This window comes from Gossypium arboreum, chromosome 10 (assembly GCF_025698485.1).
Source record: "Gossypium arboreum isolate Shixiya-1 chromosome 10, ASM2569848v2, whole genome shotgun sequence".
In the NCBI taxonomy this organism is placed as follows: Eukaryota; Viridiplantae; Streptophyta; class Magnoliopsida; order Malvales; family Malvaceae; genus Gossypium; species Gossypium arboreum.
Genome location: NC_069079.1, coordinates 44,125,576 through 44,139,187, shown reverse-complemented (window position 1 = coordinate 44,139,187; position 13,612 = coordinate 44,125,576). Strand labels below are relative to the sequence as shown.

Here is a 13,612-nt window from a genome sequence, read left to right as displayed (position 1 = left end):
TTATTTAAATTAATTATTACCGTTAAAAGTTTTATTAATCTAATATTAAATTATTGGGGTAATTGAGGCATAACATTCTTTTCTATAATTAACTCAAAACACTTTATTTCTCTATAATTAACTCAAAACACTTTATTTTCTTTTCTTCTCTTCTCTTGCTTTGTGTGTGTGTGTGTTTTTTTTTTTTTTGTCTGAAGATTCATATACCGGACAAAACATCAAAGGCAATCCTATCTATGAAGTAAAAATTCCTATGAATGACAAAATATTACCTTTAAATAGAATAACTCCACATAGGTACATAATCATCGGCTTATTTTTCTACCCATTTACCGTGATGGCCGGAACGAGGTGACATCATCATACCGGCGGCGATATTTGCCCAAAATCTTTGTGTCCCAAACAACACTTCTTCATCCAAATAAAACCCTTTCTCCATATCTATATTTTCACTTCTCTTTGTATCGTTTCTACAATTCCCATTCAACTGCTTAGCCGTTATGAAACTCTCCGCCACCTTCGCCGTCGTCTTTTGAATATCCTTTGGGTTGGAAAAAGCTGGTACCGGAAGATTCCAAGCTGAGTCCACGAAGTTTGAACAAGCTGACCTCCCTCTCAGTGCTGTAGTTGCTACGTGGTGAGCAAGCACTACCATCTCCTCCGTCGGGAAAGTTCCAAGCCAAATCCTTGACTTATTATTAGGCTCCCTCACTTCAGAAACCCACTTCCGGGGATTCCTCCAGCAAACTCCACGGTATACCGGGTGTCTGGTCTCTTGGAATTTCTTTCTTCAGGCATCGACTTCAGAGCATGAACCATTGTTCTTGGTTGGCTCACAAGACTTCACCACCTAGCATCTTAAAACCCGATCCTGATTCCAGCCAACCTTGGCATGACGCACTAAGAGAAATTATATCTGCGGTGGCACATCAGAAGCAAATCAAACCCTTAATCATGACTTTTATCTATTAATTATTTTTATGAACCCCACCACCTCTGGTTACACAATTTCAATCCCCTAGATATGGAGTTAAACAGCACTAAGGGAAAATTTTATTGATTTTCATAAAAACAAAAAATGAGAGATGAGAAAGAAAAAAGAAAGTGTTTTGGGTGGGATCGGTTGAAACATCGAAACCAAGAGGAATGAATGAATCTAAACTAGCCAAATGTTTAATTACCGAGAAGCTGTCGTATGAATGGATGAACTTTTAAACCTATTTAACTCAACATTTCATTATCTATACTACATTGCATGACATGTAAGTTCATCCCAGAACGTTGACATAAACAATCTCATTACCAACTCATTTGGTTGCCTATTGAAAAACGAGCCAAAGATCTCATTACCGACAAGTTGTAATGAACATTAGATTTCTGTACTTCATGGTTTCATTAATATCGATATAAACATGGTTGCAAGCATAAAAATTATATAATAGCAAAGATTTCATTACTGACTCGTTTAATTGCCTATTGTTGTTGTTGGGAGGGGTCAGTTGAAAAATTGAAGCCAGGAGGTATGAAAACAGCATCAGGTCAATTCCACGTGGAACTGTCCTGCAAATTTTAATTGACAAACTTATACAGTTTAAAACAGCATATCTTTCATTTCCCTAAATCTCCTTATTCCACACTATGAGAAACTGTTAATACAAATTCTTAAAAGCAGCAACTTACTGGAAAGAAAGTATATCTTCAAGTTATAAAGAATACATAACTATATAATTGTGATTTGTGAATGTGTCTGAATAAGATCAATTTTATCATGTCACTCGAAAAACTAAAGTCCAATGCATTATTTTCAAGAAAATTGCAACCTACCTGAATATTTAGGTCCAAAAGCAGGCTTCAAACGATTCTGCTGCGGAAAGATCTTGGAAATGGCTCTTTAAATCATCCTACAAGAATTTTGAAACATAAGATCTGAAGTAACAAGATGAGGACTAATCATGAATATTGTATATGAAGGCTGACTATTTACCAACATTTTTGGAAAAAAACTGGTCAATAGCTTTTTTCATTTTTTATTTTTTGGCTCATAATAGCACATGTAACATTCTCGGCAGACTTTGGCAGCAAATGAGATTAACCTGCATAAATGTAGTACCAAACAAGTTAATGGTACCTATTTTCACAAAACCTCACTAGACATTAGAAGTAAACCTTTCTTAAAATACTCCTAAACTAAACAACCAAAGCAGAAGCATTTTAAGAAAACAAAGAATCAAAGAGGCACCTCCTGGAGTTACCAATTGAGACCAGCCAACTGCTCCAACTTTTGGAAGGTGAAGTGTTGAGCTTTTTTGGAACTTTTTCAGCAAAGTGTTGAAGTGTTGAGGATTTGCCCACAATATTCTCATTGGTGCTGAATACAGGCTCCAAGTAGCAGGTAATAGCCATCCCAATGAAGAAAAGTGATGGTACAGATTACAGCAGCAGACAGAGTAGTTTCCACAACATTTCCCCCAATTTTTAGGTTTCCAAGGTTACCATGAGCAAGATTCTCATTTACTTGAGAGGTTTGAGAAGAAAATCTACTCAAAAAGATCACTGGTGAAAAGTGAAACATGGTGTATAACATTTATTTATTTCAGCCTTAATGTTTAAAGTACATCAACTAAACTGAAAATAGAACTTAACACTCATTGTAGTTTCCATAACTTTTTAACTTATCAATACAATTGGCTATGAACAAATTGATTCAGATTCCCAAGTGACGATCTTTACACTATCTAAGCGAACATTTCAGATCAAGATTGATTTATCAAATCGTAAGATCAGCTCTAAAAATAAAGCGGCGGTGTGTATATCTGCAGAAAAGCCCTTACGGACCATTTCCTTAAGAACTTGTGTTGCCTTTGAAGTATAGTTGTTTTGAAGAAACCCCTGGATCATTACATTATAACAGCAGCTATCAGGCAAACAATTATTATCTCCCATGCTCCTAAACAACTGGTATGCTTCATCCTGCAATCCCTCTTTACAAAATCCATTAATCATTATAGAATATGTGTAAACATCAGGCTTTAAACCATTGAGTGAGATTTTATGAAATAATTCCTTTCCAACTTCAATATGCCCAGCTTTGCACAAGCCATCAATTAGGATATTATAAGAGACAATATCAAGTTCCAACTTGCTGTTCCGCATTGCTTGAAAAAGTTCCAAAGCCTCTTCGAGTTTATTACTTTTGCATAAACCATTCAAAAAAATTGAACAGGTCACTACATTTGGAACTTGTCCAAAAGCAATCATCTTCCTCAAAAGTTCACATGCAGATGAAATTCTCCCTAGTTGACACATACCTTGCATAAGAGTGTTGTATGTGACAGTATCCGCAGTTGGTCCTTTTTGGGATATTTCGTGAAAGAGTTCCATTGCTTTGTCTATCCTTTTAGCTTTGCAATATCCATTGATCATGATGTTGTAACTAGATATATCAGGTGCACAACCCTTCTTAATCATCGACTGAAATACTTTTCTAGCTTTATCCATCCTGTTTTGCAAGCAATGACCGTTTATTAATGCACCATAGGTAACAACATTAGGCTCAATGCTATGCTTTATCATTGTGTCTACAATATCTTCAGCTTTAGAAACCTTCCCTTCCTTGCAATGCACATCAACCAATATATTATATGTGACAACATTAGGCTCAATGTCTTGCTTTTTCATTGTGTCAACGATATCTAGTGCTTCAGAAATCTTTCCATCCTTGCAATGTGCATCAATCAATATATTATACGTGAAAATATTAAGGGAAATACTGTTATCCACCATTTCATTCAAAAGCCTTGTTGCCCCCTCCTGCTGGCCCAAGTTATACATTGCATGAATTAAGCAACTGAAAGTAACGATATCTGGTCTAATGCCCTTAACCTTCACTTGGGAGAAAAGATGGAGAGCCTCATTTAGTGATCCCTTCTTACAAAGACAGTCAATGACAGTGTTATATGCTACGATATTGGGTGCAAAGCCTCTGTCTTCCATCATTCTTAGAAACCTAACAGCTCGATCGTATTCCCAGTCTTAGACAAACCATTAAGTATTGTACTGTAAACAATTAAATTAGGTTGATACCCTTTGTCAACCATTTCATCAAACAAACTCGCAGCATGGGAAATCTTACCTTCCTTACAAAGTCCATTAATCAAAGTGGACAAGGTTACAACATGAGGCTCAACACCTAACTTCAGCATTTTCCCCAAAACAGAAAACCCAAAATCAATATGGCCTAATTGACAATAGCAGTTAACCAAGATGTTAAAAGAATAAACATTATGGGGAACACCTAATAATTCAATCTGGCTATACATCGACACAACAATGGCATAATGTTTCATTCTAACAATGGCTCCTAATAATTTGTTGAATTCCACAAGTGAGGGTCTTGGGTACTTGTCAATCATCTTATTAAACAAAATCAAAGCATCATCAACATTATCGAAGTTTTTTGGGTTTCCCCTTACCGACATGGAATTCTTAGTGAAATGTTGGATGTGGGTAGCAATGGTTTTAGAAGAAGAAGAAATAGAAGAGCGGAAAATAGAAAGATGTTTTCCAGAATTAACAATAGAAGGAAGAAGTAATGGAGGATTAAGATTACCCATGTCTTGAAATTAAGCAAAATGGAAAAGAAAGAGAGCTGAGGTTGAAATGAAAGCACAAGCGGCGGCACTACCAGAAGAACGTATTTGGTACTCAAATTTAGAACTCTGGGGCGGGAACGGGTCGGATAGAACTCGGTCTGAAGATGGTGAAATGAAAGAGTTTCAACTATGCAACATGTTGACTTTTTTTAAATGGTTGATTTGTAAATTTCACAACGGTCAAATTAAGCTAAAAATTTGTATAAAGATTAAATTGATAAAAATTATAAATACTAATGACTAAATTTAATATTATTTCTAAATAAATTATGAAACAATTATGAAAAGAACTTTCCTCTAATGGCTTCTAAATACAGATTTAATAAATTTGACTTATTAAAATGAAAATATCATTAAATAAATTTATTAATGGTGGGTTTGAATGGACGGTGAGATATAGTGTGTTTAGTTTACTTTTTGTCTCATATTACAGTATCGTTAAAGTATTTTACACTAACCACCAAATAAATACACGCCCATCCAAACTCACCTTAAATTGTATATTTAATGAAATGGTAACTTGGAAAATTTAATCTTAATTTTGGTCAAATTTTATTATTTGTCCATATATTGTATTAAAGTTATAGATTTTATCTTTGTATTTTAATTTGATCAATTTTGGTCCTACTCTTTTCAATTCTAATATTTCATTACTTACCCAAACAGAGTTGTTAAATTCATTAAGTTAAATAATGATATTTTTAAAATTTTATGAAACAAATATATTATTACATGTGTAATGCTATGTCATTGCTATTTTCATAAAAATACTTAAAAAACCATATAATTTTAATTAGTAAATTTAATAGCTACAGTTTGAGCCAAAATCAAAATTTTAAAATTTTAAAAATATAATAACTAAAATTGATCAATAATATGGAATTAATGTTGAAATACTAGAAAATCATATTTCTTATTCACCTAATGTACTGTACTTATACTTAATAATTAACTAACTTCCTAACAGCAAAAAACTAATTAGTTACATGCTAACTAACTAGCTAACTAATCCTTTTAACACTCCCCATCAAGTTGGAGAATGATATACATCTTTCATTCCCAACTTGCTGACAAGATGATCATGTTGAGCCAGATCTAAACCCTTGGTTAAAATGTCTGCTTGTTGATCTTTAGTTGAAACATGAAACGGCTACACAACACCTTTTTGTATCTTTTCACGCATAAAATGACAATCGATCGATGTGTTTCGTTCTTTCATGAAACACTAGGTTAGCAGCAATCTGCAACGCCGCCTGATTGTCACAAAACAACGCTGCAGGAATCTCGTGCTTGATTCCAAGCTCTTCAATCAACCCTTTAAGCCATACTAGCTCAGCAACAATGGAAGCCATGCACCTATACTTAGCTTCTACTGAAGAACGTGACACTATATTTTGCTTCTTCGACTTCGAGCAAATCAGAGAATCACCTAACTTGATGCAATATCCAATAACCGACCTACGTGTCATGAGACAACTTGCCCAGTCTAAATCACAGTATGCATTCAACACTAGCTTTGAACTAGCTGACAAGAAAATTCCCTGTCCTGGATACTGTCAAACATACCTAACAATTCGTAAAACTGCCTCATAATGAACCTTTTTAGGAGCTTGCATGAATTGACTTAGATGTTGAACTGCAAAAGTAATGTCCAGACGCGTATGAGTCAAGTAAAGCAATCTGCCTATCAACCTCTGATAAACCGTAACATCTTCTAACATCCTGTCTATTGTATTCCCATGAACCTGTTTATCATAGTTTGTTGTAGTATACTTTGCATTCTGCTCAAGTGGTGTTGAAGCACAACGTGCTCCCCCTGGACCCAAATCAGCTATCAACTCGAGCGCATATTTCTTTTGATGTACCACAATGCCTTCCTTGGAATGAATCACTTCAATGCCAAGGAAATACTTAAGATGCCCAAGGTCATTCATCTTGAAGTTGAGGTGTAAAATGCCTTTGAGTTCTACCACCATTTCTCCATCATTCCCAGTAATTAGAAGATCATCAACATATATATGCAGCAATACTATTTTGTCACCCTTGACTTTGGTAAACAACGAATAATCATGTAGACTCTGAATATATCCATTATCAACCAAAGCTTCAGTCAGCTTTAAACTCCATTGCCGAGAAGCTTGCTTTAAATCATATAGTGATTTAAGCAGCCTACAAACCCGAGACTTAGACTCCCCCTTGCTACGAAAACCCTCAGGCATAGACATATACACCTCTTCATGCAAATCACCCTAAAGAAAAGCATTGAAGACGTCCATCTGAAACAATGGCCAGTTAGACATGGCTGCCAAAGAAATAACAGTACGCACAGTAACCTGCTTCGCCACAGGAGAAAAAGGGTCATGAAAATAAATCCCTTCACACTAATTATAACCCTTAGCAACCAAACGTGCCTTAAACCTTTCAACCAAGCCATCTGAATTATACTTCACCTTATACACCCATTTGCAGCCAATTGGTTTTTTTTCCAAGGGGCAAATCAACCACCTCCCACATGTCGTTTGCCTCACGAGCTTGTATTTCCTGCTGCATAGTTCAATCCATCTCTTGTCACTAATTGCCATCTGAAAGGTTTGGGGTTCAACAATAGAGGACAAAGAGAGGGCAAACATACGAGAATGATAGGGTAAATGAGCATAAGAAATAGAGTTAGATATAGGATATGTACCTGTAAGCAAAGTAGTAGATGAAGAAGGATTGGTGGAACAAACAAAGTCTGATAGCAAATAAGGAGGTTTAGAGACTCTTGAAAACCTACGCAAAGGTGGTGGACTAGAAGGAGCAGTGGGTGACGTAGTAGGAGCAGGCAACTGATCAGCAGAAAGCCAGTAACCCAGGTGATGTAACACTAGCATTAGAAAAAGGAACAGAAACACACTATGGTGTAAAAGGTTCCTGAAGTGCTTCATGCACATGAATGATAGGGATATGAAGAAAATCATAATTAAGCTCGAGTGAAGATGAAGAAACAGGAAATAAAGGAGAATTTTTAGCAAGTGACTGAAAAGGAAATAAATTCTCATGAAATATAACATCACGACTAATAAAGAAAGTCTTGGAATGAATGTTAAACAGCAAATAACCCTTTTGGACAGTCAAATACCCCATGAAAACTGATGGAATAGCTTTAGATTTGAATTTATCATTATTATTAAGCATTGTTGCAAAGTAAAGACAGCCGAAAACACGGAGATGAGACAAATCGGGAAGCTTCTTATGAAGCATTTCAAAAGGAGACTTCTAATCTAAAACAAAGGTAGGCAATAAGTTAATCAAGTAGCAGGCTATTAAGACACATTCACTCCAAAATTTAATAGGTACATAGGACTGAAATTTAAGTGCATGGGCAACATTGAGAAGATGTGTTTACATTCGGCTACCCCATTTTGTTGTGGGGTATGCACACATGAGCTTTGGTGGACAATTCCCTGTGAAGAAAAAAATTCTTTTCCTCCTGGATTAAAAAACTCGGAACCATTGTCGCTCTTAATGGTTTTAATGGAAGTAGAATAATGATTTTGAACATAGGCAACAAACTGTTGTAAAATAACTATGGCATCACTTTTAAGACGAAGAAGATATACCCATGTCATTCTAGTGAAGTCATCTACTAGTGTGAGAAAATATCGATGCCCACTATGTGTTGATACACGATATGCACCCCATAAATCAATGTGTATAAGAGAAAAAGGTTGTTGTTCCCGTGTATGACTAATAGGAAAAGTTAACATGATTGCTTTGTAAGAGGACATACACCACAGTGCTTAACATGATCACAATTAATGAGATTAGAATCAAACTGAGACATTTTATTCATAGTACTTAAGGAAGAATGGCCAAGTCGAGCATGCCATAAAACACCAGAATTGGATATATGTGGTAAAATACTAGATGAAAAACATGAATTGAAATTAGAATTGACAAATGAGGATTTAATAGACTAGTTTTACGGTGATGATAAAGTTGGTGAATGAAATGTGTACAGACTTTCCTTTAACTCTACTAATCCCCATCATCTTTCCACTGCAAAAGTCCTGTATAAGACAAGAATGTGGATAAAAAAGAACACAACAGTTTAGTTCTTTGGTGAGTTGAGAAACAGACGAGATTAAAGTGAAAATCTGGTACATGTAAAACTTTGGACAGGGTAAGCAACAGAGTCAGTGAATAAGTTCCAACATGAGCAATTTTGGTTGTTTTACCATTTGGCAATTGAACAAAAGATGGAGAATCATATTATTGGTAGCTCCTGTGTCAAGAATCCAATCCTGTGATGAGGAACCAAAACTAGTACCTGTCATATGAGCTGATGCTTGCACCCTAGATCATTTTCCCAACAGCTCCAGAATCTATTGATACTGCTCAGGTGTAAACACAGGTACCTGAGATGAGCTCGAACTCACACTACCAGTAGAAACAGAAATTGAACCTGTATCTGTGATAACTGCACTATTAGCAAAAGTTCCCTTATTCTTTGTAAACTTAAAATCTGCAGGATAGCCAATCAACTTATAACATGTTTCTTTTTTATGACTCTTAATATGGCAGTAATCACAAGTCCCAGGAAACCATTTTTTAGACTGCACTGGTTGGTTAGATGCACTAGAATATAATGCAGTAGATTCAGAAATCAACGAGACTTTTTCAGCATTATGACGTTGCCCTTCCTCTTGAATAAGCAAGGAATATGCTTGGTTCACTGATGGCAGAGGTTTCAAAAGCAAAATCTGGCTACGAACTATTGAATAAGACTCATTTAATCCCATAAGAAACTGGAATAACCGCTGTTGCTTCAAATTTTCAACATTCATTTTCATAGATTCACATGTGCAAGAAGCAAGGGGAGCAATAGCATCATATTCGTCCCACAACAATCAAAGTCTTGTGTGATAAACCGAGATAGATGACGTACCTTGAACGTGTGTAACAATCTCTCGATGCAAGAAATAAATCCGAGATCCATCCACCTTATCAAATCGCTCCTTCAAATCAGACTACACAAGGGCCGCACTGGATGCAAAAACTATCCCAGCAGAAAGCTCTTGGCTGACAGAATTCAAGATCCAAGATAACACCAAAGCATTACAATGTTCCCATTGTGGCTGTAAAGCCACTAAAGTATCTTCAAACAAACAAGAATCATCAATAAAACCAACTTTGTTCTTAGCAAGCAAAGCTATACGCATTGAACGACTCCATATATTATAATTTTCAACTCCAGTGAGTTGATGCGAAACCAATAAAGTCCCTGGAGCATCGGAGGGATGTAGATATAGGGGATGAGAAAGATCAATCTGCATTGTGCTTAGACTCACCATGTTGCACAAAAGAAAACAAAACCAAAAATGGAGAAGAAGAAAAAAAAAACTCACAGAACCAAAGGAAGTAGCCAGAAACGATGATCAGAGGCAAGAAAGAACGAAAGGAAGCAGTAAATCAGAGGAAATAACTGGCAATCTGATACCATGTTGAAATACTGGAAAAATCATATTTCTTATTCACCTAATGTACTGTACTTATACTTAATAATTAACTCACTTCCTAACAGTAAAAAACTAATTAGTTAAATGCTAACTAACTAGCTAACTAATCCTTTTAACAATTAATAGCAGAATTTGTCCGATTTAAGCCAACAATATAAGGACTAAAAAACTTGACCCTTAAAATCTTTTGCCAAACCATACATTCAAACAAAAAAAATCCCCCACAAGCATCCCTGTCTAAATTATCCAAAGTTTTTTCTGCTGTAAAAGACCCTTCTTCCCCAGAATATCAGTTGTTTCCCTGGTTCCACTCCCTATGCATTAGCATAGTAATTGTCCTGAACAAAGCAAACGAGCTCAGATTAGCCTCTTCACAGTTCAGCAGCACAAACCGATTTCATAATTTCATTATCTATAATACTTGACACCTAAGTTCATCTAATATAAACAAGGTCCCGAGTATATAAATCACATACAAGAAAACCAGGAGGAATGAAATTAACATCATCCCAATTCGACATACAATTCTACAGAAAATTTTAACTGTCAAACTTTACAGAACATATCACAAATAGGAATCCAGTTCACAGCTTTAAAGAAAGATTATTGTCCGCTATACTAGATGTGGTTGAGTGAGACTTTGGCATAACACCACAATTAACCTCCTCCACGGGCTTTGACAGAAAATGAGCTTAACCCAGAAAGTAAAATCTGCATAGGTGTAGCACCAAATATGTTAATGCTAACTATTTTCTCAAAAACACACTAGAAATTACAAGTAATGTTTTCTAATATATTCCTAAACCATGCAGCCAAATAATAAGCATTTTAAGGAATGAGAGAATCAAGCAGCCACCTACTGGGGTTGTCGGTCGAGACCTGCCAATGGCTTCAAATTTTGTGTTCAAGTGTTGAGGATTTTCCCACAATATTCTCATTGGTGCAGTGGGCTCCATTGGCAGGAAACAGCCATCCCAGTGAAGAAAGGTGGAGTTTCCGATTACAGCTACTGACAAGATAGAGTTTCCAATATTTTTCACTCAAAATTTAGCTTTTCAACATTACTGTCAGCAAAAGTCTCACTTACTTCAGAGGTCTGAGAAGAAAACATGTGGAAAAAGATCACTGGTGCAAAGTGAAACTTTACATATAACATTTATTTCTTTCATCATTAATGTTTAAAGTACATCTACTAAATTGAAAATAGACCTTAACAATCAATGTAGTTTCCAAAAAATTTTAACTCATCAAAGCAACACAACCGGCTACAAACAAAAAGATTCAGATTAGAAAGTGATGATAAAGCATTTCAAATCAAGATTGATTTATCGGATCGTAAGACCAAATCCAAAAATAAGGTGGCAGTGTATATATCTGCAGAAATGCCCTTAAAGACCATTTCCATAAGTTGCGTTGCCTTTGAGATATAGTTGTTTTGAAGAGACCCTTGGATCATGACATTATAACAACAACTATCAAGCAAACAATCATTATCTCCGATGCTCCTAAACAACTAGTATACTTCATCTGGCAATCCCTCTTTGCAAAATCCATTAATTATTATAGCATATGTGTAAACATCAGGCTTTAAACCATAGACAGATATTTTATGAAATAATTCCTTTCCAACTTCAATATGCCTAGATTTGCACAAGCCACCAATTAGGATATTATAACAGACAATATTGAGTTCCAACTTGCTGTTCCGCATTGCTCGAAAAAGTTCCAAAGCCTCTTTGAGTTTATCACTTTTGCATAAACCATTCAACAAATTTAAACAGGTCACTACATTTGGAACTTGTCCAAAAGCAAGCATCTTCCTCAAAAGTTCACGTGCGGATGAAACTCTCCCTATTTGACACATACCTTGCGTAAGAGTGTTGTATGTGAGAGTATCTGCAATTGGTCCTTTTTGGAATATTTCGTGAAAGAGTTCCATTGTTTCTTCTATCCTTCTAGCTTCGCGATCTCCATTGATCATGATGTTGTAACTAGATATATCAGGTGCACAACCCTTCTTGATCATCAAGTGAAATACTTTTCTAGCTTTATCCATCCTGTTTTGCAAGCAATGACCGTTAATTAATGCATTATACGTAACAACATCACGCTCAATGACTTGTTTTATCATTGTGTCAACGATATCTATGGCTATACATCGACAGAACAATGGCATAATGTTTCATTCTAAAAATGGCTCCTAATAATTAGTTGAATTCCACAACTTAGGGCCTTGGGTACTTGTTAATCATCTCATTTAACAAAGTAAAAGCATCATCAATATTATCAAAGCCATCATAGTTTTTTCAGTTTCCCTTACAGACATGGAATTGTTAGTGAAAGGTTGGATGTGGGTAGCAATGGTTTTAGAAGAAGAAGAAGAAATAGAAGAGCAGAAATTAGAAAGATGTTTTCCAGAATTAACAACAGAATGAAGAAGTAAGGGAGGATTAAGCTTACCCATATCTTGAAATTAAGCAAAATGGGAAAGCAAGAAAGTAGAAGTGGCGGCACAACCAGAACAAGGTAGGTTTGCTACTCAAATTTAGAACTCTAGGGTGGTTACGGTTCGGGTTGAACTTGGTCTGAAGATGGTTTGATTGAGAAGCATTGGTGAAATGAAAGGGCTTTTAACTATCCAATATTTGAAGGGATTTCATAATCTGGAGGTTTCCTAAATCCATGTGGCATTCTTTTTTGTTTTGTGTGTGTGTGTTTTGACAAACTTACCCGTACAACCCAACCAAAAGGCTTAATTCAGGATTTTGCCCCAAATATATCCATTTTTTTCACTTTAGTACCTAAACTATTTTTTGTCCTAATTTAGTACTTAAAGTATCCAACGGGGAAGGAAGCTTAGTTTCTCATTTGTTCACTTGTGTCACGGGGCTAGATCTTTCATCTTGCGATCCGTTCGTTCCAAACTCACCTAAGTCTACCTAACCACTGCACCAATTTGTATAGCAAAACCAATCATGCAAAAATAAGCCACAAAAGAACAACAGAAAGCCACAGAAAAGAATGCACGAAATGTGTTTGAGTCTCAATATTCTATTATTCACAAAGAATAAAGAAACTATAGATGAATGAAGTGATTTACAAGTGAGGAGAGGCTCTCTATTTATAGTTGAGTACCCTAAAATTGACGGTCTAGATCAAGTTACATCGACAGATGAGATTAGCGTATCCCTTGATTTTAGTAGCGATTTACAATATTACAAAATATCAAATCAAATCTAATCATATGATTCCTATCAATCTTCTAAGATTAGTCCCTATATTTACTAAAAATAGCCTATGTTGTCATATCTTCATTATTGGGCCACCCAGGCTTCAATTTGACATGCTTTTCCAACATTTTTGAAATTGAGCTAGTTCTCGTGAGGTAAATAGTCTCCATCTAATTGATAGACCTCTATGAGATGCATCTTGTGCCATGGTCACGGGCTTTACACTTTG

At 35.7% G+C, this 13,612-nt stretch overlaps 1 protein-coding gene, 1 long non-coding RNA gene and 1 pseudogene across 5 annotated transcripts; all 3 read right to left on the bottom strand.

The window, feature by feature from the left end:
- Positions 1–204: 204 nt before the first annotated feature.
- LOC108465732 (dehydration-responsive element-binding protein 1B-like) lies at positions 205–2,403 on the bottom strand (annotated as a pseudogene).
- A 345-nt stretch (positions 2,404–2,748) lies between these two features.
- Positions 2,749–4,613, bottom strand: LOC108465730 (pentatricopeptide repeat-containing protein At1g62670, mitochondrial-like). The gene is made up of 2 exons (XM_017766113.1): positions 4,133–4,613; positions 2,749–4,031 (listed from the first exon to the last, which is right to left on the bottom strand). The coding sequence occupies exons 1-2, from the start codon at positions 4,611–4,613 to the stop codon at positions 2,749–2,751; spliced, it is 1,764 nt and encodes a 587-aa protein (XP_017621602.1).
- Positions 4,614–8,453: 3,840 nt separating this feature from the next.
- On the bottom strand, positions 8,454–12,842 carry LOC108489167 (uncharacterized). Of its 4 annotated transcripts, none has more exons than XR_008272226.1 (6): positions 12,614–12,836; positions 12,020–12,210; positions 11,010–11,249; positions 9,583–10,864; positions 8,965–9,105; positions 8,454–8,704 (listed from the first exon to the last, which is right to left on the bottom strand). It is a non-coding gene; the product is annotated as an uncharacterized LOC108489167 (long non-coding RNA). The 4 variants fall into 4 exon arrangements; XR_008272223.1 differs by having other exon boundaries at positions 11,014–11,249; XR_008272225.1 differs by lacking the exon at positions 11,010–11,249 and having other exon boundaries at positions 12,614–12,842.
- Positions 12,843–13,612: the final 770 nt, after the last annotated feature.

Bases quoted from the DNA above. Each gene is read 5' to 3' on its own strand.
- LOC108465730 (XM_017766113.1), bottom strand. From the start codon at position 4,613: ATGGGTAATCTTAATCCTCCATTACTTCTTCCTTCTATTGTTAATTCT. The intron at 4,032-4,132 runs GTAAGATTTCCC...GGTTTGTCTAAG, and splicing joins TAATGGACTTTGTAAGGAAG to ACTGGGAATACGATCGAGCT.